Genomic DNA, 24,992 nt, shown 5'->3' on the forward strand with positions numbered 1-24,992 from the left:
GTCCAGAATCTAAAAAAAAATTTATGATTCTGTGACAAATTAATGAAAATTAAATATTTAAAATGAATTTTAACTTTAGCACCAGTATTTCAAACTGGATTAAAATTATCATTGCTGGTATATTTATATATTATTAATATAATCGATATACTAGCAATATTAATTTAAACCCAGTTTGTAAAACTGGCCCTTAATTACAGAGTAATTAAAAAAAAAACTCAAGTGTTGAAATTTGAAATGTTGCCGGCACTGTTCAATCAGATCTTACAATTGTTGTCATTCTTCATTCTGGTCATCAACAGCAAACAGTGTATTTACTCTACACTATGTTTTATTTATTTTCAATAAGAAGTAACAAATGATAAATAATTTGTTATATAATTTCTGTTTTATTAATTATTCTGCACAATTTAAAAGAGTTTGATTAAAAAAAAAATGTCGCAACCTATAGATGTATCGTTATCACCGGAAGAAATACTAGCAGAGGTTAGAAAATTCATTCCAGAATCAGTTAAGCAATGTCAACGAACTAATTGTCATGAAGTAACAGTTGGAGCATTGGTACTGTTGAGAAATCTTCCAGCTGCTCGGGAAGCAGTTTTAGAATATTTAAGTAAGGTATTTTTCGTTGCAGTAAATCGTCAGATTCGTCATGTCGAGGTAAGAATATATTTACAAATATTGAATATAGACAAACATTTAAATATATTTTTAAATATCAATAAAATCATATATTTTTTACAGATGCACCCGAATTCCCCATTGGTTGATGAATCGATCATGAATGTAACAGTACCTCAGATACACAAAGCACTTATTGAAATTGTGTCTTGTAATTCTCAAGCCTGGGCACCTCTGGTTGCCAGTTGGTCCCTAGATCTTCTTGGTATTTATTTATCCTGTAAACTTATAATTAAAAAAAAAATACAAATAGGTAATTAATTTTTGTATTTATCTGCAGGTAAATTGTCCTGGCGTTATTCTAAAAGAGCAAACTTGCTACCAGACTCTGGAATAAATGCATATTTGAAATATTGGCTGTCATTTAAATCAACAAGAATTTTAGTCGATTTATCAGCAAGATGTATTAAATATTTATCAGATACTGAGGCAGAGTCATGTATGAATGTCCTCACGCAATCAATCGCCGACTACAGTCCGTACTTTGATTGGGTTGTAGCTCACATCGGAAGTTGTTTTCCCCAGTTAATTATTAAAAAAGTTTTGCTTTGGGGATTAAAAGATTTTTCAATCACCGGCGTTAAGAACTCACAAAATGTTTTGCTTACGTCAGTAAAAGAAATTTTGGGACATTTGGCTGGCAGTCATTTTTATGAAATCAAAGACGCACTTCTTGATTTATTTAGAGTAATAAAATAACAATAATTTCATGAACAATCATTTTTTTTCATAAAGTAATACTAATTACTAAATTATTTATTTCAGTGGAGTTTAAATGAAAATATAAATGACGATGATTTGACAAGACGTCAAAAAGTAGCAACAGTACCGTATTTATTAAAGCTTGCGTCTCTTTCGCAATTATTACTTAAAGTAATAACGACAGTTGTTCTTCAAACTTGTAAGTTCAACATCTACGTCAATGAATAAATGAATTTTAAATTAAAAGTATTGAATGTTAAGTAAAAAAATTATAATTTAAAATGTGTTCTAGTATTTCCAGTACGACCAGACGTTATTCCACGTCTTGCATTATTTGCTACGGACTGGTGTAGCTATTTTGACAATCAGCCTGAAGTTTTGATAAACTTGACAGTACACTTGGCTTTGGCGTGTGAACAAGAAGCGTGGCAGATAATAAGCATTCTCCTTGACACCAGTTTGAATACAAGCAACGTAGGTTACCATGGAGTAAACGCAGCTCTGACTGTTAAAAATGTCTGTCGGGAAATACTCGAGATGATTCTCCAGGAAATAGATTTGTTGATGCGAATGAACGGGACTCATAATGCAGGAATAGCTTTGATGACATCAATCAAACAAGATTTATCACTTGTAGTGCCTTTACTTTTAGATCCCCAACCTCTACGAGTACAGACAGCTGTGCGTCTTATATCACTTCTAGGTGCTCAGAGTCCGAATGTTATTATTTCCGCAGCTTCATTCGCTCTGCGAAATTCAAAAGATGATTTTCATCTTGCGGCTTTTGTTCGTTTGGTGGCAGAAAATATTGTGATATTTCCAGTTATAAAACCAGAGCCAGAAAATCCATTATCCGGCCACGGATATTTTACTCAGACTCTAGATCAAGCTTTGAGAGATATTCAGTACACGAGTGAGGAAAAAGATACTGAAGCTAGACAGTTATTTAAAAATTTATCGTTGCTGCTGAAGTGGGAGAAAACAGACAGAGCAGTAATTCTTAAATCAAAATTAATTTCCCGCGGGTTGCATTCAAATCTTGAACAAATCGCTACTCTAATGATGAAATGCGAAGACACCGAACTGGCTCATGATATAGCAAAAACTTTAGATTTGTTACACACCACTGAGCAGAGTACTTACATCTACAGTTTAGACTTGACGTTAAAATTAACAAGAGCAGTGATACGTTATTTCTTCATCTGCATAGCAGAAAACAGCATAATAAAAAAACAACGCGGTGCTAAAATAGCTCATCGACTTATAACTTGGATTACATCGCGTTTTCCATGTGCGCGAGTTCTCGCGATTCGCGAACTTGTTGAAAACAGTATTTACGGTGAACCGGGAAAGTATTTTGGAGCTAAAGTTAAACCTGATGAACTAGTTAAAGACTTTTCGCTGTTACATCAAAACCATAAACACGGAACCAGTGTCATGTTGGCTCAGCGACATTCGTCAGTCTTTCATGCCGGAATTATTGGCGAGGGTCCAAGAAGATCCGTACCTGAAAATAATTTTGACAAAGATACCATAGATTTCAATAGTTTACTCCTACTGGACGCCATAAAAGCTTGTTGTACCAACGAAGGGCTAAGTCATTATCCAAATCTTGATGCCATGACAATGGTCAGTTTGCTTCTTGTCGAACTAGTTTCCCCTGACGTTATGTACAACGGATTGCCGTGGCCGGATGAAGAGTTTACTAAAGTTACCGTAGAAAGAGATTTGCAGATTCGCCGCTGGTTCAAAGACATTCCTCTTCTTTGGACTCTACTGGAGTTGACTGCTAGACACAGGCCAGCTCTCACATACTGTTCGGTTTTACTTCGTGCTATTGCCGCAACGGTGATTGCTAATTGGGACATCAAAGAAGGTACTAGACTTGTCAATGTTATGGCTCTTGGAAAATTACTGCCGACACCTCTCAATTGTCTGTCAGATGTCTTACCCATTCTCACTCCTAACCAGGTTTGTTTTAAAAAAAAAAATATAAATGTTCATTTACATTTTACTTGATAATATTTTCCGTCAGTAACGATTTTTTTTTCTACAGATAAATACTGTAATGAAAGAATGCGTATGGGCTTACATGCATGAGAATGTCCCTTCTCCAGCGCTCTTTACTCTAAACGAAGGTGCGAGTATCGGCTGGAGAGACGAAGATCAAGATCCAGCAGCGACTCCAATCATCAGATTTACAAATACACTAAGATTATTTTTAATTGCAAATATCGGTAAGACAGGGATGGTTTACGCAACTTTTTTTTACAATGACAACACGAGTTGAGTTTTAGTGTACATTTGTAAATAATAATAATAATATAAATAAATATATTGTTTGTAAAAATAATAAATGTGAGACATATTAAAGAATAAATGTTTAGCTATTGAAATTTTTAAAGAAATAAATGAAAGTGATTTAAATAAAATTAAATTGTGGTATGAAATATATATTTTTTTTTTTTTTTTTTTTTAATAAAATCACTCTTAAAAATACAAGAGACAGAATTAATTTAATTTGTATCATTATCAATAATAATACAGGAATGATGGTACCTAAGATGAGTAAATTCTTTAATGAATTTCTCAGCAATCTACCCTAAGGTGGGCACCTCGTCCTGTTTAAATTCTTGACGAATGCACCGAGAGCTTTAATTTTATATCTCTATATAATTAATAATAATAATAATAATAATAATAATTATTATAAAACTGTTGAACAGACATCATAACATTTAAATAAAAATTACGACGAAAGTTCTATTGCCGCTGCTCCGCGCATTCGTATGAGCCATTGTCTAGCTCGAGTAGAAAAACATCGATTGTCTTTATTGAGACTTTCGATAAAACTCTATGTACAATCAAGTCTTGAATTATGGTATGTGTTATTATATGATCATCAGGAAGACGATCGTGCCGTGAGCGGCAAAAACTTGAGTTTCCTCGAATCACCCAAGTGTGTATCAAGATAATTTTTTTTTTCATTTAATAAGTAAACTAATAACTGGACGTTAATTCTTGTGTTTTTTTTTCTCTTATAAATAAACGTCTTTCATAAACGACAGAGCAAAAACACACTGCCATTAATATCCGAGCTTGGATTAATTATATTTTTTTTTAAATAAATTATACTTAAGATATATCTTGATTGTAAAAAAAAAAAAAAAAAAAATTCTTTTACTTTAAAGTCTATGTTAATTATATTTAGAACAATAGCGTGCTCATTCCACCCATTTCACTCTGCTCTTTCACAAATATTTCGAAGTACTGGTAGATTATTGTTACTGCAAGAAGAATACCAGTACCCGAACCAATGGCTCCTAAGAAATCAGCAAGAACAGAAAGTGCTCCGATACAGAGACCACCAAATGCAGCGGCAGTTGGAATGTAACGATTTAATTCGTGAATCATCGAGTTGTCACGGTGTCCTCTCATTACCATCTGTTGTTCTTTGAGTTGTTTAGCGACCTGGAAATAAATTCAAATAAAATGAATATTAATATCTAAGAAAATAAAATTATCCTTGTAAGATAGTAAATATATAAACATACATCTTTAGCAGAGCTTCCAGATACTTCAATCCATGTCTTGGAGAAGAAAGCACATGAGCCCAACATGAAGAGAATGTAAAGGAATGCGTGGACAGGATCTTGGACAATGTGTCCAACGGACTCAGGCGGCGATAAATAATAACAGAGACCACCCACAGGATAAGATCTCGCTGGACCGCCGCCGCCAACATCAGACCACACTCCCAACAAATTAACGATAATATTTCCTTGGAATTTAACGGCTAACATTTGAGAGATGACATAGAGATTGGAGACCAAAGCAGATTGGAGAATAATCGGAATATTACTTGTGTAGAAAAGTTTTATCGGATAGCTACTATATTGACCACGATACCTGGTTGATTTGATTGGCAAATCAACTCGGAAGCCCTGGAATTAAATTAACATTAGCCGAATTTTTTTTTTAAATAATTTCTTTTTTTTTTATGCTTCAATTCAAAAAAATTATTTACCTGGAAGTATATGACTATGGCAAATACCAAAATAGTAGCGAGTAAATTCATGAGATTGGGAAGATTCTGGCGGTAGAAAGCTTCTCTCAATGCTCGTACTTTGTCTTGTCTGGTTGCCAATAGATGGAACAATGCAATGACCGCACCCTCGAACTCGGTACCACGGCCAGTGTTGACAGTAGCAGGAGAAAACGCTTTCCAGACGATTGTTTCACAAATATTCGTGGCAATGAAAAGTGAAATACCACTTCCAAGACCGTACCCCTTCTGGAGAAGTTCATCCAACAACAGTACAATCAAACCGGCAACGAAGAGCTGGATGATGATCAACAGACACACTCCTGCTCCTATTTCAGCTGGATCTCCATACATTCCGGTCATAACATAAACAATTGCTTGTCCAACAGTAATTACCATACCAAATACTGTGGAATATTAAATATTTAGTTTAGTCTTATCAAATACCAACAATTTTAAAAATAAATATTGAAGAAATGATTCTTACACTTTTGCGCTCCGTTGAAGAGTGCTCGGTCTTTTGGCGTATCACCCACTTCAATTATTTTAGCTCCAGCGAGCAACTGCATTATCAAACCAGAAGTTACAATTGGAGAAATACCCAACTCCATCAATGTACCTCTGTTTGAAGCCAAGATAACACGTATCCAGTAGAAAGGATCCGCACTGTCTGAAGACATGATACCAAAAAGTGGGATCTACAAATAAAATATTATATTTTAGTCATCACAAACTTTCATCAAACATCTGGAATTTATTTTTTCAGCAATTAAAACATCGATAAATTAAAAAAAAAAAAAATCTTACTTGACAGCACACGAGAAAGATAAAAAGTGTGATAGCAGTCCATAGTACTTTCTCTCTAAATTGAATCTGAAAAAAAAGTTAAATAAATATTTTAAATAAACAAAAACAATAAATGCCAGCCATAAAATCTTATTGAGCAGAATATTTATTAATTAATAATAATTATCATAAATTAACAGTAGCAGTAAACATCAGTATGTTTGAATATAAAAATAATGGAGCCCAAAAATAGTTATTTAACTTACTTTTCTCTGTGGCTTCGCTATTTCCGGCAGAATGCTGCAGAACGGTTTTATCACCTCCAAAAATTTAACTGAAACGTAATAATATTAATTAACACCAAGTTATAAATACTAAAACACCATGTCCAATATGTTGACCACTTGATCCACACATATTTGAGTAACCAAAAAATATATAACGATGACATAGAAATAAATAAATAATAAGTATTTGAATAAAATACTTACTCCCCATAGTGAATCCGTGTTTTGGTAAATGTTTGCCGACACTATGGGACACTTTATAAACACTTTTAAATAATTATTTTAACGTCAAATGCCAAGTTAAAGTATGTTAAACTTTAGCTGGAGACACTCGTATGTACGGTATCGTGTGCGGCTGAATAATCTCCACTAAAATGATGAAAACGCTCGGCTGGCAAGTGAGAACCAACGAATCGTGGCTCACTTATACGACACGTATCAATACGAGGTGGTCACGTGATCTGATGATGTTGGCTGACGAACTCGCCGGCACGGCATATTTTTTTAACCACGAGCACCGTTATTCCGCCAGAGGGAGGTCATACATGTAAAATCAAACGCGTGGCGCGAGTATCGCAGATTTAACGCGCGCGCAATTCATAATCTCGGTGCGCATAAATTCCATACGTCACAGGTGTAGTTATGGAAATTTTTTTTTCTAGAATGTGATAAGGTGGTGATGTTATTTGGTAGAGTTGTAATTATGTATAGGTATTTATTTAATAAAGTTTACTCAAGTGAAAAATTATAATTTGAGTGATCTGTGGATGGTAGAGATGTAAAAATGCGTGTAAGAAAAATCTACTGTAAACTAAAAAAACGATTACAAAAATTTGATGCGATGTAAATTATAAATTTAAAGTCGCTAGATTTTTGCGTAGCAAAAATATTTTTGTTTTTATTTTGTCACTTTAATAATAATGTACAATATACATGATATTGGTATAAAAAAATGCAACGATCGTTAATTGCTTAGAGTGATTGTTAATTTAAATGTTTAAGATGATAGAAAAAAAATAATTGATTGATAGAAATAATAAACTGGCCATACAAGAAATAAAACTTTTTTAAATTTGGTAAATAAATACATCGAGGGTAGTCATTGCTCTAATGAGCATGAAAAATAATTTGTGATGATCACTTTATATATATGAAAATAATTTTATTGTAAAACATTTTAATGTTAGATCATAAATTTATGTAACATTTGGTCTTTTATTGCGTACTCGAATGATTATATAATAATATATCTGTGTATTTATTATTATTATTATTATTATTATTATTATTATTATTATTATTATTATTATTATTATTATTATTATTATTATTATTATTATTATATTACATATAAATATATTGTATTATTCAATTTAATATTTTAAATTAGCTCAAAATCTACATGAGTTTTTTATGAATTAAAAATATAAAAGTACGGCATAAAATAAAATAAAAAACTTAATGAATTGCCAGTAGTTTGTAATCAAAAGGCAGTTGTATAAAAAAAGAAATTTTTAATAATAATTTTTATTTTTTTAACATTATCTTGCATTAAAAAAAATGTATATAATTAATAATAAATGAAATCATGAAAATAAGTAATTTAAAATTTATAAAAAATTTAAATAATAAATTTTTATTATTAAATTATTGTTTTTAATAATAAATAATAAATGAAAATTATTCTTGTAGAAATTAAGATAATTGTATATTTAAATAAATTTTAAAAAATCATTTAAATTGTCATTATTTAATTTTACGTTTTTTATGTACATCCAGTACCGAAGTATCGTTGCAGGTTCATTACAATTACATTAATACACGTATTATGCATTGTAATTTTAATATTCAAGTACTTAGACAATAATTAATATAAACTACCGATAATACGAACATTTTTTTTTATTCATTAATTATTACCGACCAAGAAAATGGTGATGGCTCTTTCTGATCGCACTCTTGATGACAGTCGACCCGGAAATGACAACTCTAGATTGTGGAACTCTGAAAATTTAAATCTCAGTCCCGGAAAATTATAAAATTTCTTTTTTTCTAATTTATTTATTGACAGTTTTTGCAATTTACATAAACATACGCAGTGAAAAAAAGAAAAAAAAACAACAAAACAAGAATTATAAAGAAGAAAATGAAATCATACATATATATTTATATTTTTACTTGATATTTTCAAACTTTTGCTTTGTCTTCCATTTACACTAGAATTTCCTTTTTGAAATTTTCTAGAGAGCCACCAAAAAAACTTGATGATGCTGAAGGTAGCCGACATCAGACAATTTTTATGTTTTAAATTACCAAGTTAACTGTCAACAGAATTTATTTTTAAAAATATACACAATAAAATTTTTGAAAATTCTTCACATGCATTGTTTAAAATTTTTGCCTGTCAGTATTTACTTCGATTATTGAAAACAATTAAATTTTTTGAATGGCGGCTACTTTCAGCACATGAGTGTGAATGTAGCAAACACGATACAATTTTTAAATTTTAAATAAAGAAAATAAAATAGTGAATTTTAAAAAAATGCGCGCACTGATTTTTTTTATCTAAATACGAATTTTGTTATTTTAAATATGTATTTTACTTACATTTTATTGATTTATTCCAAAATTTAAAAAATTGTCAACTGTCAGCTAAATTCACACTCATAAATATATATATTTTAAATATGTGTGAATGTAGCTGACAGTTGACAACTTTAAAAATTTTGAAATGAGTAAATTAAATTTAAATCGAATAAAATTTTTAAAATGCGCACATAGAATTTGAAAATCTGTACCTGCATTTTTTTTTTTTTTAATATTTTAAATTTAAAATTTGTTTCACATCTCCTACATTCACACTCATTTTAAATTCCAATTAATGAAGTGCAATGTGACAATACACTTAACAAATTGATGAACTTAAAAATTAAAAGTTTTCTATGTCTATTTAAAAGTAAACAAAATATTTAAATACATATATAAACATTTTTAACCATGAATTTAGTTGATATTCCTATCAAAAGATGGTGATAAAGTAATATTACTTAGCGCGCATACGCGTAAAAAACCTATATACTGTATAACTGTCATATAAATAAAGCAAAGAGAAAAAAACAATCTCGTATGTATCACGAATGTGTTTTACATTATATATATATACAAAATAAAAGTCGTATAAACTCGTATGTGCTCGTATGGGAGCATGATTCACGATGCAGTTATGCATTATACCTGATTGTCACAACTGATCGCATCTTACATTGAGAAAAAAAAAAAGAGGAGAAAAACAAGTCGTCGTCAATTAAAAATTGTTTATTTACCATAATTGATAAATCACAGCAGTTTTATCATGAGTTACAAGCTTGAGCTTTTTAAAATAAATAACTCAAGACAAATTAAAACAAGTGACAACTTTTAATTTGTTTAAATATATATTTTGTTAATTTTAAATCTTATTCTTCTAAACGTCATCATCATCATTATCAGTATTATTGTTGTTATTATTATTATTATTATTATTATTATTATTATTATTATCATTATTATTAACATAATAAATAATAATAATTACTATTATTGTCTAAATCTTGAATCCTGAAATCTCAAAGCTAAATATTTAATGATGGCTGAAGAACAATTCTCGCTGGTATGGAATAGCTTCCCGTCAAATTTATCATCAGGATTGTATTCATTGTTGACCGATGAACATCTAGTTGATGTTACTCTGGCTGCTGAAGGAAAAATATTCCATGCGCATAAATTAATATTGTCTGTTTGTAGTTCCTACTTCAGAGATTTATTCAAGGTAATTATATTTACCCAAGTTATTTATATAATTACAAAGTTATCTTCTTTATATTTTTTATGTATTATACTTATACTTATTATTTAAATATCTCGCTAGGGAAACACATGTAAACATCCTATAGTTATTTTAAAAGACGTTAACTCACGTGATTTGTCAGCGATGCTGAACTTTATGTATCAAGGAGAAGTCAGCATCAAGCAAGAAGACATCAATAATTTTCTTAAAGTAGCTGAAACTTTACAAATAAAAGGATTAACTAAAGATAAAACAGAAGTAAATATTTTTAACGTTTATGGTTTTTAAATTTATCATTATGTGGATATTTTATTTTTATTTGTATGTTTGGGGATTTAGAAAGACAAAGACGATTTATGCACGCGGATGGAGAGTGATATGAAAACAGAAATGATAGATGATGATTTAGACGTGTCCGTTGAATCGGCTGATAATTTTAACGCACATGATCACGAGAGTACTCAGTCAACTGTAAGAATCACGTCTCCAAGCCCAACATTCAGAGATGACGATAATTACAAACAAAAATCTGCAGAGTCTCCGGTAGCTTCTTCAAAAACTGAAGATACTTTACCCGAAAATTTAAGTGACAGTCCAGCAAAGCCGCTCGACTTCACTTCGGAGACGCGAAAAAATTTTAAACCCAGTGACGGAGTTCTGGACTACACATACGGGGTCGGATGTTCAACTTCTGGTGCTGCTGTCAGTGAAGACGAAGTCCCAGTACTTGGTTCAGATGCTTCTTATCCAGATTATTATGAGGAACCACCAGGTAAAGAAAGTCTTGTCAATGTCAATGTCAAATATAGAAAAAAAATAATAAAATTTTGAATTAAAATTTAAATTTACTTCAGGAGTGGCCGATGACATCAGCCAAAAAGATCCAGGACTCGAGTCTTCCAATCAAGCAAAGTCACCAAAAGGCCGGCGCACAGTCAGAGGAATTCCTCACAGTGCATTACCTCTGGAAACGACATTGCGTGTTGTTTCAGAATTAGGACCAACGTTACGTGTCGAAAGAGGGAAAGTCGTTCGCATGTACTCATGTCCATGGTGTCTGAGACACTTTACACGTAAAGAAAATTTAAAGCTTCATGTTCGTTACATACACGGCCCACTTGAGAGTCTCACCTGCAAATTGTGTGGCAACAAATATAAAAATAGTAATAGTCTTCGTGTTCACTCTTATCTCTATCACAATACAAAAAGAAATAAGCACAATAAGCCATCGCTTGTCACGAGTAATGTTTGAATATTTTATTTTAACCACCATTGTATTATCACTTTTATTTATAGTTAAGTATTATTAAATTATCTTGTATATTATTATTAATATTTATATTATTATCAACACTATTATGATTATTATTACTATTAATACTAATATTGTTATGAATTTATATAAACGTTACTATATAGATGCTGTTATTATTTCATACTTTTATAAATTTTCTCTTAAAAAATGAGAGCTTGTCAATTCGCTCTGCGGAAACTGTTTGGTGATAAAAAAATTAACAGTAACTATATGTCATATATTTATGTGACGAAGGAAGTATTCGTTTATTCCGATGAGTAATGTAAGTTTATTCTTTTTAAATAACTGGCGTGTCGCGCCTCTCCCTCATCTACTCGGTTAATTTTTATTTGTAATATTGAAGATATATTTTTTATAAAAAAAGTTAATTAAAATGTCGTGGTTTTATCAATTCGGTAGGACGGAAGGGTTCCCTGCTATTTATGGCAGCAATAATACCTGGGTTACTATTGATGTTGTTGAAACTAGTATCATTTTTATTTTCGTCGTTCTTGCGGTAACTTATTTACTTATTATCCCGGGTTACACTAAAACTAAAGTGAGTATTTTTTTTTAAAATTAATTAAGGTAAAAGACCTAGTATCCGATCAGGGAGCTAGTACTCGATCACTCCATGTATATTTAGTAAATATAAATATACAAATACATGAGTGATGGTACTAGTTCTTTGATCGGGTACTGGCTCTCTTATTAATATATATATTTTGATTTTTGTTATATTATTTTAGAGTATTTACACAATTGTCAAAGCTACTTTAAGTATTTTAATTGGCGGAATTATAATGGGTAAAAGTTTTACTTTTTTATTAGAAGAAAAAATTTCATAGTTTAAAAATTTACTTGTTAATTTTAAAGTTGGTAATTATGGACAAGAATGGGAGACTGGTCGAATCGATTCTATAACACCGTATCGCGCTGGTGAATCGAGTGAAATTTTTGCTCAAATAGGAGTAAAAATAGGATTACGTTCAGTCAACATCACATTACAAGGACGTGCTGAAAAAGGATCAGTACTTGAAAGAGAAATAATAAATTACAATGAACGATTTTCATGGACTTGGGATCAAGGTCGATTTGGTTTTGGTCCTAATGGTAATTATACTTTGTAACGACAGTAATTATTGATAAATATTGACACAATTTTATGAAAAATGAATCGACGTAGCTGGTCTTCTTCAAAGAAGTATCAGAGAAGCTCAAAGAAAAGGACTGCCGGTGCCAATTATTTGGATCGTCGATTATCTGGCTATTGACGGCGAAGGTTTAAGGTACGGAAGGTTTTACAGAACTGCTGGGTGGTACTGTCATATTGTTCTCTGGACAGCTTTTCCAGTTTGGATTCTGGCAAATATATTTTTACAATCTGTTGCGCGATACGCTGCGTACTGTACTGGAGTAGTTGGAGCTCTTATGATACTGAGCTGCATCATTTGGATGTTTGTCCGCAATCCGAAACCGTTGGTGATATTATTTGAAAGTGGCGCGATCACAACTTCATATGGTAGCACGTTCTGGTTGACATTAAGTGGAGGTAAAATTATTTCCAAAGCTTATGATTAATTAAAATTTATAAATAATATTAATTAATAATATTGTAGGGCTGCTATGTTTTATTTTGGCATCCGTACTAATTATTTTAGATCTGAGATGCCCGAATTCTTTATCAGCATTTCTGGGCATCGATATTTTAGATCAGTACGATGAATATTTTATCCGTAAGTTTAAATATATGAGGAAAATATATAATTAGTAAAGACAATCAGCATTAATTTTATTATAATTTTATTTTTTAATGACTAATTTAATAGGAGAAGTTGAGTTAGATGATACAAGAGAAAAATATAATAATTATGAATCGATGGAGTTGGGAAAAATGTCTGAGCGAATATCGAAAGATCATTCCGACGTGGTTTGTTGTCTATTTAATTATCATTACTTATATTATTTTATAAAATATATTTGTTTTTTATTTTTTTTAACCTTTAATATTTAATTATTCAAATAATTATTTTTTTGTAGATGCTCCTTCAACTGAAACGACGTTCCACTGCCGAACGTGTTCAAAAAAATTTGTTGCGTGTCTCACCCATGCCGATTAAAATTGAAAATATATATGATGATACAGCTCATGCAGTATATGTTAATCACGACTCACTGACAGTACCTGGGTATTTTATTTTCATTACTTATGACGTTACTTGTTAAATAAATATTATTAAAATCAAACAATTTTCAGGCCATCGATTCAAAGAATTGAAAACTTAATTTCAAAACCACCACTGCCAAGAAGAAAACGAAAGTAATGTTCAAGTTAATTTTTTATTGTAAAACATTACGTTATATCAAACATGTTGCACATCAATTAAAAAAAACGATATGAATAATTCAATTTTCCGATTCTATTTTTTCTTTACTGTCACTGCGTGACGATGATTTATCATCAGACCTCTCTTTAGACTCTTTGTCAGCTTTTTTATCCCTGCTTGATTTTTTCTCACTTCTCTCGCGATCTTTATCCCGATCTCTGTCTCTATCTCTATCCCTGTCGCTGTCTTTTTTACCATTACCGTCAGATTTATCTTTACTCCGTCTTTCTTTGTCCCTATCTCTGTCTTTATCCTTGTCCTTATCTCTATCACGAGACTTTTCCGAGTACTTGGATTTGGAGGACTTTGATTTTGATTTAGACCTCGACCGCCTGGACTTGGACTTGGATCTTTTGCTGCGGGACCGCGAGCGACTTCGTCTACGTGGCGATGATTTTTTCTTACGATCTTTCGAGCGCGAACGCGAGCGCCGGGACCGCGATCTCCTGGACCGTGACCGCGAGCGCGCCCGACTGCGGGAACTGCTGCGTCTGCGTGACGGAGACTTGCGCTTGCGATCCTTGGAGCGTGACCGACGTTTAGAGCGCGACCGTGAGCGCCGTCGATGCCGGGACCGGGATCTCCTGTGCCGTGACCGCGAACGTTTCCGTGACCTCGAGCGACGTCTGCCTCGTGACCGTGATCTTGATTTTCTGCTGCGCGATCCACTGCGACTGCGTTTGTCTTTTGACAACATACCAATCATGGGATCAATGGCAGCAGATATAAGGTTGTGTGCTTCCTTGACCCGCGACATTGCCTCCTCGATTTCTTTCTGGGCTGCTTCATTGCTTTTAGCTTCAGGTTTAGATATCGCTTGCATTGAGTGGTATAATTTAATTGGTTTATCAGCAATCAACTTACCATTAAGCATAAGAGCTGTGACTACCTGAGCTTGCTCATTGAGTTCAATCAGGGCATAGTGATCAGTATCAGAGTCTCTTGTGCAGAGTCTCAGATATTTTATTTCTATATTATTGTTACCGAAAAATTCCAACAACTGATCATTTGATACAGAGGGATCCAAATTTGCGACAATTAGTGTCCTTCGTATTTCCTCAATTCGTCTACTGTCGAGGTGTCCTGGCAAAGGCGGATACGGTGGTAATCCGTGAGCGTCCAGCTTTGGATCTATCGTCGATATCAGATGATTCGGAGGAATTCCATCAATTGAATTGACGACATTTGCTGGGAGTTTTGGTTCTGAAGGATACAGGCCTGCAATTAAAACACAATAATTAAATTTAGAGTTAATGTTGATATTTATTGAAGATTAATTGGGCATAATCGTACCTGGAACTACAGTACCATTGTTGGTAAGCTCAAGAGCACGCTGCTCATCAGGAATGTCTCCATTCTGATAGGGAATAACGATCAGAGCACGATCAATGAACACGGTGTTGGTCATGTGCTGGGCAACTGCTACGCTGCCTTGGTCGTGAAATTTGATGTAACAAATGCGTGATTGGACAGGAACAGCAACATCACGTATTGTTGGATACAATCTTATGTCTTCGATCTTGCCTAGATAACCGAATAACGTTTGCATTTGGTCTTTAGTTGCCTGGGGAGCGATATTTGTCACTTGGACAACTTTTGTTGTACCCACCGCCATTTCATTGAGTTTTCTGATGCACAGGTTATAATTTTATCAACCGGCGGTGCTGGGACCAATTATACTTATTTAGTTTATTATTTCAATTGTAATTACAAAAGTGAGTCATTGTCAATTATTATTGTGTGACGTTTTATTAATATTTATTTGCTTATTATTGTTTTTATTCAATTCAAAGACACTGTTGTTTAATGTTGTTCACATGATTTCTACCGCATTTTAGCATCGCCATCGTTCACTAACGTTCGTGTTTTCGCATCATATCGTTGCGTTGAAATAATTCATGAGTACGGAGCGACCTCTATTCTCGAAATGAATAACCTTTATCGATTTTATTTACTTGTAGTAAATTTTATCTCGCAATGGACGGAAATGGTCGTGGGTAATCGGTTGATCTGTTACCATCGATGAAACATGATGGAAGTAATTTTTGACATAGGGTCGGAGATGGCGCTGTGTTATATATTCGAAAAAAATCGATCTGTCGGTTGACCCTGCGGGCCAGCCCCAAAACTTCCCGCCTATTTCGAGCTCCTTGAGCTCAGAAAATTGTTGTAGATACATTTTCTCTTCGAGCTCGAAAATACTTTTGTATGCCTTTGTTTTCGAAAGAAAACGTTTTTTACGATTTTTTCTCAAACAATATCTCTCGAACGAATAAACCGATTGATGAACCTATTTGATCAAATGATCTGAAATTTTCAGGAAAGTTGACGGCCAACAAGCTCTTTCGATTGCCACCTCAACCATCCAAATCGATTCATTAGTTAAAAAGTTACAAAGAGTTTACATACATACACACCCAAAAAAAAAAAAAAAAATTAAAGAAAAATAGAGGAAAAAAAGAAAATAAAAAATAGAGGATGAAAAAAAAAAAATTATAGGATCATGTATGCCTTATATTATTATTCTACTCTGGAAAGTACTGCCGTGGCAACTCGTGATGTTACGTGTCAGAGTCCCAATTCTTTACCTCTTATCCGAATTGAGTTTACTCAGAACATACTGGTTTCTCAATGGGAATCGCATCAGATATGGAGCTGAAAACAACAGATTTAAGTCACTTTATTTATCAATATAACTGCCCGGTGAGGGCGAGTCCCCACTGAGTACAGCAAGTATTCTCTCAAATTAATAATTTTAGAATACTTCAGAAAATACATAAATACAAAATTTTTTTGTTGAAACTCAATCACTTAAACCGACTGAACAAATACAAAAATCAAGTCGAAAAAAGAATATATATACATAATAGATAGTTTTTTTTTTCAAAAAATTGTTTTTTCAATTTTTTTTTTAATTATGAACGTGGAACCATACAAATTCGACTTTACACATTTACGAACTATTTATTTCAATTTATAAATCCTTTCATTTTGTTCTTTTATTCCGTTTTATTATTATTTTCATTTTTTTTTCTTTTATTTTTTGTTTTTGTTTTATTATTAAGTATATGGGTGCAATTCTCTTATCATTCATTACCAGAACTATTTCGTACATCATAAACAATTAAAAGAAAAAAAAAAGAAATTCCTTACAACAAACTCTTTTTAAAATTTTTTTTCAACTTTAGAAATTTTCCTTTTTTCCACATGATAAATTAAACTGAATTTTCATCACTGATATGTTCTATAATGACTTTTATAAGAAATAAAATTACAAAACCATTTTTTTAAATTAAACAAAGACCCCTATGATAGTGTATAAATTATTCAACTTAAATAAAATGTCAGATGACATTCAAAATTATCCCGCCCCTCACTTTTTTTAACTAGAGGTCACTAGTGATTTTACGAATCGAAATGTAAACAAAAAACAAACTCTAAGTGAGACTTGATCACACAAAATATAATAAATTGAGTACAAGTATTTGCAAGAAATTAACCCATTAATTATTACGACAATGGTTAATTGTTAATAAAATAATAATGCCTGCATTTCATGAATCATGTGCCGAAGTAATTACTATATTTATCCATTACTTAATTTAATTTGATTTATTCTATACCAATTTTTCAAACAATTACAGCAAATTCAAGCCCAAACAGTCATAATTATTCATCCAGGGTCACAGAATGTCAGAATAGGTAGAGCTTCTGATTTAAATCCAGTAACAATTTTGCATGCTGTTGCGAGAAAGAGATTACCCAATGGAATCCCCTATCAGGATGTATTTCTACCGGCATTGGTACCAAAGGTATTTTGCAATCGATATTTTAACAAATTTTGAATTTATAAATGACAATTATTTATTCCTGATATTTATCTGTACAGACGAAAGAGTTGACCCAAGCGATGGAAGAGTCGCGATTACAAGTTTCACATACCTTGCAATCCTGCTTACAATCAGATGGACGCAGAAGGTACGCAACGCCTCCACAACAAATAGCAGCTTTCAATAGAAGGTCTAATCCCGAGATAGTTTCTTCAAATAATGTTGAATGGATAAAAAGTGACAAAGACGTAATTGTCGGTGAGGACATACTCAATTTAAGTCCAGAAGATGATTATAATATTCACTTTCCATATCGTCGCGGTGATCTCAATGTACACTCGGGTCCAGGTGGAAGCATCACCGCGATATTAGCGGATTTAAAAACTATTTGGGAGTACGTCATTACTGAAAAACTCGGAATTCCTGTTAATGAGTTGAAGCATTATCGAGCTGTTCTTGTTGTACCTGATATATATAATAGACAATATTTGAAAGAATTGACAACCTTGTTGCTTTGTGAAATGGATTTTGGTGGCTGTTTTTTAATACAGGTTTATTTTTACAGATTAGTTTTAAAAGTTCAAGAATAATAATATTATTAATAATAATTTATTTGTAGGATCATGTAGCAGCAACTTTTGGTGCTGGTTTAGGATACGCATGCGTTGTTGATGTGGGCCATGAAAAGACATCAGTTTCTTGTGTTGAAGACGGTATTTCTCACAGGAATACTCGGGTTAGAATGGACTATGGGGGTGGCAATATAACGCAGACCTTTTACTGGTTATTACAAAAGTCCGCGTTCCCTTATAAAACCTGCCAGCCTTCGAATAAATTGGATGCGGTACTGCTGGGTGAGCTTAAAAAAGATTTCTGTCACGTAGATTTAAATATTTGCGGCTCTCAAGAAAAATCTTTTCTTGTCAAACAACCGAACGCGCCTATAGAAAAGTACACACTTCAGGTAAAAATATTTTTAATGTAACTCTTGTTGATATGATTTATTATGATTATCAATTATAAATTAATATATGTGTATTTGCTTAATTATCAGGTTGGTGATGAATGTTTGATAGCTCCACTTAGTCTGTTTCAACCCGAATTGTTTAAAATAACTGGAATACATAACGTACATATTCAAAAACGTTACATGGGTGATCCAGAAGATCCTCATGATGAAAATTATCTGCGCGAAACTAGTGTAGGATATTTTAATTATTAATTATTATCTATAAATTAAATTTAATGTTAATAATTAATGGATTAATTATTATTTAATTTTCTGTTTTTTTTTTTTTTTTAACAGAGGAGAGGAATGAAAGAGAATTTAGAACAAACATTAGAAATGCCAGAGGAAGTTGCTGCCCCTGCAGCGACAGCTGATGAAGAAGTTGTAGTTGATGCTGTAGATACTGCACCAATGGCTCTTTCGAATCGCGACCTTGATGCTCCTCGTGATTTTGTAGTAGGCCCCCAACAGCTCCTAGGTCTTGACCATGCAATTTTACAGAGTATAGATCGTTGCCGTAAGTTTTCCACATGAAAAGTATTCTAAAAATTTTATTTACAATTTATGCTGATTAATTAATTGTGATATTAAATAACTTTTGCAGCAACGGAAGATTTGAAACGTAAAATGTACAGTTGCATTTTGGTAGTCGGTTCTGGAATGAAATTTCAGGGTATTGGCATGTGGCTCCATAACAGAATATCTCTACAAATTCCTTTTATGTACAGAGCTGGTACGTATCGAGTTACGATTATTGTTTATGAAAATGTAAATAATTTGTTTTATGAATCATGGAATGAAATTTTTTAGAGCAACTAGATATAATAACGCAACCAAAAGAAATGGACTCGGGAATGACAGCGTGGAAAGGAGCAGCGATACTGAGTTGTTTGGAGTCAGCGCAAGAACTTTGGATCGGTCGTCAGGAATGGGAACATCACGGGGTTCGTGTGCTACGAGAAAGAGCACCATTTATGTGGTGACGTTAATCAGTGTAGAAAAAAATAAATAAATTATTTTATTATCTTTAATTACAATTATATTTTGTATCCTGAACGTGAAAGTGTTGGGGAAACTTTTACTTTAACAAAAGTTGCTGCTAACTCCAGCTTGCAATAAAATTAAAGGCCATTTTTTAAATGCGGGTTTATTGTCTGTATATATATTAATAATATGTACATATATAAACAATAATATTTTAAACCCTGAAAAACTAGTCCTAAAAAACGAAACCCGTTTAAATTGACATGAGTCTGAATGAAGCAGACATGAAACATTTTATAAATTTTAAATAAATAAAATAATGAAATTTAAAAAAAGGCGCGTGCAGATTTTTCATTGATCTAAATACGCATTTTTTAATTTTCATTCTACTTGGAATTTATTTGTTTATTCAAACATTTAAATTTTTCACCTCAGTTACATTCACACTCATTAAATTGACCGCAACTTGATGTCAATTGAGAGACACGCCAACTAATGGTGGCCATCTTGACGTCAAAATGATAGTAATTTCAACTAACGGTAACTTACCGGCAACTTAGAAATCACAGATGGCATCATAATTTACGTGGTTTGCGGCAGAGAATAAGGTGCAACTTTAAGTATAGCAGGAAAATCTTTTTCTTTGTGACCGTTGTTCTTTGTTCGAGTATTGTAACAACTTGAATTTTATCGTTAACGTTAGCAATAATTATTTATTACAAAATATTTTTTTTATTTATCAATCATACAACCATCAACGGTGATAATAATTATTATTATATTTTAATCAAATTAATTTAAAACAGTCGTAATAATTATTTTTTTTTTATTTAGACAAATTGTATTAAAAATTTTACTTAATACTTTTCATAGTTGTATAATTTTTTGTTATAGTGAAAAGCAATTGATATTTTATTTCTGTTACAGTTTTATTTTCTTTGTCTTCATTTTTTATCTACACAAATAAAACGTACTGCGTGGTTGGTGAATAGAAATAGGATGCAGTAAAATGTGACTGGTGAGTATTTACAATAGTGGAAGAAAAGGAAGGATGTGGATTACTGAAGCAGTCTGGGTTTCTAGCTTTTCCTGGACTCAATGCATCTTACGATCGCTGGCAAGCAATAAAAGTGATATTGGCGGCAGCAATACGTAGCCAAATCAACATGTCAATTGTGAAGATCTGCATCAGTTCTTTGTTGGGGTTCGTTATTGCATATTTATATTATTTTATGCGGTCAGCCTTGTCATTTTTATTTTCCAAGTTTATTTCCGATAGAATACTTCGATGCTTAAGCATATATAACAATCCCGCGATGATCCTGAAATTAACAGACAATTTAAAATTTTCGGATTTTTTTTTTAACGAATTAATGATAAAAAAAAATTTTTTAAATATACAGGTAGAAAATTTTAAAAACTATGAGTGCAATTTTTTGAAATATTTTTTTATTATTATTTATCGTTTCGAACAACATCTGAAAATTATTAGACATTGGCTAACTTCAGAATCATATCTGGTGTTGCTGTTTTCAGCACCTGTAAACGTTGAACATGAAATGAAGTATTTAATGTCCTAAAATGAAACAGTGGCTACAAATGCTACTTCTACCCTATATCGTTATTTTTTGAAGCTTGCGCATGAATATTGGACCAGCATTATTAGATTTACATCCATTATTTAATAACGTACTTTGGCATATAGTTGGTTGATTTTTAAAATATTAAGACCATATCCAAAAATTCCCACAGAATCCAATTAAATTCGACAAACACCACATAGAAACTAATACAGTCTACAGGATTCTATGCGGTTTTTGTCGCATTCGAGTGGATTCTATGGGAATTTTTGAATAGGGGAACTTCACATCTCATTGATATTTCTCAGTTCACAATTTTTTCTATATATTTCCGTTTTATTAATTAATTAATTAGTAATGTTATTTTAACAAAAGTTAAAATTGAACTTTAGCCATTTATTAACAATAATTAATGGCTAAAGCCAATAGTAATCAAAGATTTTTAGTTATTTATTAACAGTAATTGATAAAAAAAATCAAAAAGAATCGCTCGAACAGGGACTTGAACCCTGGACCCTCAGATTAAAAGTCTGATGCTCTACCGACTGAGCTATCCGAGCATGTTTAGTGAAAAATCATTGGTTTCATATGAACCTAAAGTACCTAAATAGCTAAAATATTGTCATTTTTAATTAATTAAACATTCTATAATAGAAATTAAAAAAAAAAAGTCGTCAAATAGATCGAATCTCTATTTAATAACTGATTTTCTTGACAAATATCGATGTTTTTGGACTTGCAGGAATAATTTTTCAAGCTTTAACCTAAAAAAAATTTTTAACCCTAGAAAACTAGAATATATATTTTATGAATGTTATTTTTGAGTCTCAATATTTCTCTTAACAAAGAAATAGTGAAAATTTTAAAAATAGTTCGTAATTTAATTTTTTTTTTTTTTTTTTTTTGTCGTTTAAATTTTTATAAGAAAACTTTCATTTTCGATAAAGATAGCGTTCACGCATATATAGTTTGAACGTATGGTGATTAACAATATTCATTAGAAATCATGTATATGTAGATGAAAGTATTTTAGAATCAAAAAATATGTTTTCCATAATTTAATAATCTAAAGTATGGTAATTTTTAAAAAGTCAGGTGCTGCTTATTTCGAGGTATTAAATAAATTCTGTCGGTTTTTATTAAATTTATTCTTATTTACAATTTTTATATATCTAATCATACAGAAATTTTATACACTGTAAAAAATTAAAGGAGTAAATCCGGAGCATTTGGATGTAAATAAAATCCGTAATTACTCAAAATTTACTTCCAATTTTTTAGAGTGTATAAAGATAAAAATAGTTATAAAAGTTACCGCTGCCAAATAGTTTGTTCTAACCATGGAATATAATAAGAAACACGTGTATAAATACCCGGAATGAAACTTCCACACAATCGCCCTAAACTTGTTATACCGATAACATTATACATGCAACTATATTCATTATTAAAATTAACTAATGGACCACCGCTGTCCCCTTGACACGTATCTTTGCCCTCTTCACCTGCACACAACTGCCACTCATCTATCACACCTTGTTTCAACTTGTAATCATTACCGCCAGCCATAAAATTTGAATTGCACGTTCGGTGAGGTACCATCGCCAAAGTTACTTTGAGCAAATCTTCAGATCCTTCTTCATCGGCTGAAAATTTTTATTTACGTTTAAAACTTACAGTAAAATAATTCAAATATTAACGAAGTAACAGATAAAAATTACCCCAATCGACTCGACCCCATCCGGTAGCAATAGCGTTTTCGGTATTCATCATTCCATAGGGCAAGCAAGCCGGTCTTACCCAAGCGTCAAACTTTACCGGACTTTCCAGTTTTAAAAGCGCAATATCATGATATTCTAGCGGCTTTTTGTAATCCGGATGACGAATTATACTAATTATTTTACGCACTTGAGGTCTTGCATCATCGTCACTTCGTTTTAAATTTAAATCGCCCACTCTGACCCGAGTTGCTTTCCCGCTAAAATTTTAATTAAATTAAAAAATAAACTTATCGTGTGCAAAAATTTTTTTCCTTCATAATTAATAATAACTATTGCTATTGACTTACTAATCCAGAGAGAAAGTGCAGTGAGCAGCAGTTAATACAAAATTTTCCGAGACTAGTGTGCCACCGCAAAGCCACAAAATTTCCCCTCCTGAGTTTGAATTATATCCAATAGCTGCCATATGCGGAAATTCTTTTGGCGCGGCTTTAGTACCACCAACAATAAGTTTTTGAGACTTTATTGCACAGAGAGATACATTAACCGGTTGACGATTCCCTGCTAATGTTGGTGGTGTTACCAGTGTGTAGATTGAACGTGCATATTCTGAACATTCTTATAGAACAAACAAAAAATATCGTTTTTTCATAGAGAAAATTTTGAAATAGTGTTGTAGTTATTTTAGGATTTTAATCAACTTACTTTGTCTTGCTAAATTACCTCTACTTTGAAATTGATTGTTATTATTATAGTTGTTATCATTATTATTATTATTATTATTGTTATCATTATTATTATTATTATTATTATAATTATTATTATCATAATGATGGTTATTATAATTAAATTGATTAGTATTATCAGGATATGTAGGTGAACTAGTTTCAGGAAATTCAAAAATCCATGAATCGCTTTCACGTTCTGTTGTTCTTTTTTGATTTTTAGTCGTAAAAAACCAACTTGTTGACCTTTGTGTTGTTGTTATTAGCTTACGTGTTGTTCCTCTTGTTGCAAAACTTGTTTTACCGCTATTGGTACTTGTCAATGTACGACAACAAACGATTGGCTCAAAATCCACGTAGCTGCAAATACTCTTGGGAATATTCCCGGATAATAGTTCTTGATAAACAGCATCACATTTTGATAACGATTTACATACGCCCAGTGTATTATCACTCAGACTGCAATCTTCGCCTATACAATGCGCACTTATTAGTATTTTAAAAGTTTTAATAAATGTTTATGAATATTTTACCTTCATAAAATTGTCCAAAAACAATCGCAATAGAAGTTAATCTCCAAAATATCGAGTACAAAATAATTGAATTCATGTTGATAAATAGTTCTTGTGAAGAATTGAAATATTTAAATCTGATGAATGCTCATTTTAGACGAATGACTGTGACGACCTTTCACAATATACTCTGGCGTGTCTCATCGGCGCGTATTCTCTTCAGTCGTTTCTATCCCCACTAAGTTTTTAGATATAAGAATAAAAACATGCATATTTACGTGAATTTTATCCTGGAAACCACATGCGTCAATCCTTGGTGTGACCTCTTGTCATTAATTATACAGTTGTATCATTATTTAAATGTGATTATGATGACACTTCTGGTTAAAAAATTTTTATTTAATGAATATACATATGCATTTATTTCTGGTCCATAGAACGTCATACTCTGGAAAAATTTTAATATTTCTTCTAAGAAATTTGTGATTCCCACAATTTCTAGAGTTTGATGCAGAAATCATGGGTATTTTTACCTAAATATAAATAGAAAACAAATAAGTTTATCAAATTAAGTCTCTAAATTTTTTTTCATAACGGTGCTGTTTGCCAAAGTATTCTAATAA

General features: G+C 31.9%; 7 protein-coding genes and 1 non-coding gene across 10 annotated transcripts; 4 read left to right on the plus strand and 4 right to left on the minus strand.

Moving 5' to 3' along the window:
* The first annotated feature begins 256 nt into the window (after positions 1-256).
* Positions 257-3,758, plus strand: LOC103571227 (integrator complex subunit 5). The gene is made up of 6 exons (XM_008549311.3): positions 257-660; positions 745-886; positions 962-1,368; positions 1,447-1,582; positions 1,676-3,354; positions 3,440-3,758. The coding sequence occupies exons 1-6, from the start codon at positions 436-438 to the stop codon at positions 3,671-3,673; spliced, it is 2,823 nt and encodes a 940-aa protein (XP_008547533.1). The 5' UTR covers positions 257-435; the 3' UTR covers positions 3,674-3,758.
* Positions 3,759-4,539: 781 nt separating this feature from the next.
* Positions 4,540-6,939, minus strand: LOC103571226 (protein transport protein Sec61 subunit alpha). The gene is made up of 7 exons (XM_008549310.3): positions 6,706-6,939; positions 6,481-6,548; positions 6,236-6,301; positions 5,916-6,126; positions 5,411-5,835; positions 4,938-5,327; positions 4,540-4,854 (listed from the first exon to the last, which is right to left on the minus strand). Exons 1-7 carry the CDS (start codon positions 6,710-6,712, stop codon positions 4,591-4,593), a joined length of 1,431 nt encoding a protein of 476 aa, XP_008547532.1. The 5' UTR covers positions 6,713-6,939; the 3' UTR covers positions 4,540-4,590.
* Positions 6,940-9,518: 2,579 nt separating this feature from the next.
* Positions 9,519-11,834, plus strand: LOC103571223 (protein tramtrack, beta isoform). The gene is made up of 5 exons (XM_053742533.1): positions 9,519-10,309; positions 10,409-10,585; positions 10,667-11,099; positions 11,182-11,622; positions 11,747-11,834. Exons 1-4 carry the CDS (start codon positions 10,124-10,126, stop codon positions 11,577-11,579), a joined length of 1,194 nt encoding a protein of 397 aa, XP_053598508.1. The 5' UTR covers positions 9,519-10,123; the 3' UTR covers positions 11,580-11,622; positions 11,747-11,834.
* Positions 11,821-14,031, plus strand: LOC103571224 (dual oxidase maturation factor 1). Of its 2 annotated transcripts, XM_008549307.2 has the most exons (9): positions 11,821-11,904; positions 12,042-12,180; positions 12,371-12,428; positions 12,498-12,734; positions 12,808-13,173; positions 13,241-13,357; positions 13,451-13,551; positions 13,662-13,810; positions 13,879-14,031. In XM_008549307.2, coding segments are annotated over exons 1-9 (1,236 nt in total). In that variant the 5' UTR covers positions 11,821-11,902; the 3' UTR covers positions 13,946-14,031. The 2 variants fall into 2 exon arrangements, with proteins under 2 accessions (XP_008547529.1, XP_008547528.1); XM_008549306.3 differs by lacking the exon at positions 11,821-11,904 and having other exon boundaries at positions 12,012-12,180.
* LOC103571225 (probable splicing factor, arginine/serine-rich 7) lies at positions 13,943-15,899 on the minus strand. 2 transcript variants are annotated; one of them, XM_008549309.2, is made up of 2 exons: positions 15,317-15,899; positions 13,943-15,226 (listed from the first exon to the last, which is right to left on the minus strand). In XM_008549309.2, exons 1-2 carry the CDS (start codon positions 15,621-15,623, stop codon positions 14,028-14,030), a joined length of 1,506 nt encoding a protein of 501 aa, XP_008547531.1. In that variant the 5' UTR covers positions 15,624-15,899; the 3' UTR covers positions 13,943-14,027. The 2 variants fall into 2 exon arrangements, with proteins under 2 accessions (XP_008547531.1, XP_008547530.1); XM_008549308.2 differs by having other exon boundaries at positions 15,302-15,898.
* A 1,528-nt stretch (positions 15,900-17,427) lies between these two features.
* LOC103571222 (actin-related protein 8) lies at positions 17,428-20,017 on the plus strand. The gene is made up of 8 exons (XM_008549303.3): positions 17,428-17,581; positions 17,653-17,820; positions 17,898-18,389; positions 18,458-18,802; positions 18,893-19,039; positions 19,145-19,364; positions 19,452-19,580; positions 19,658-20,017. Exons 1-8 carry the CDS (start codon positions 17,552-17,554, stop codon positions 19,828-19,830), a joined length of 1,704 nt encoding a protein of 567 aa, XP_008547525.1. The 5' UTR covers positions 17,428-17,551; the 3' UTR covers positions 19,831-20,017.
* A 1,881-nt stretch (positions 20,018-21,898) lies between these two features.
* Trnak-uuu (transfer RNA lysine (anticodon UUU)) lies at positions 21,899-21,971 on the minus strand. Its single transcript has one exon. It is a non-coding gene; the product is annotated as a tRNA-Lys (tRNA).
* A 591-nt stretch (positions 21,972-22,562) lies between these two features.
* On the minus strand, positions 22,563-24,558 carry LOC103571221 (serine protease snake). Its single transcript, XM_008549302.2, has 5 exons — positions 24,391-24,558; positions 23,838-24,329; positions 23,480-23,750; positions 23,133-23,389; positions 22,563-23,057 (listed from the first exon to the last, which is right to left on the minus strand). Exons 1-5 carry the CDS (start codon positions 24,464-24,466, stop codon positions 22,723-22,725), a joined length of 1,431 nt encoding a protein of 476 aa, XP_008547524.1. The 5' UTR covers positions 24,467-24,558; the 3' UTR covers positions 22,563-22,722.
* Between the last annotated feature and the right edge of the window lie 434 nt (positions 24,559-24,992).

The sequence above is a fragment of the Microplitis demolitor genome, chromosome 1, assembly GCF_026212275.2.
Source record: "Microplitis demolitor isolate Queensland-Clemson2020A chromosome 1, iyMicDemo2.1a, whole genome shotgun sequence".
Classification (NCBI taxonomy): Eukaryota; Metazoa; Arthropoda; class Insecta; order Hymenoptera; family Braconidae; genus Microplitis; species Microplitis demolitor.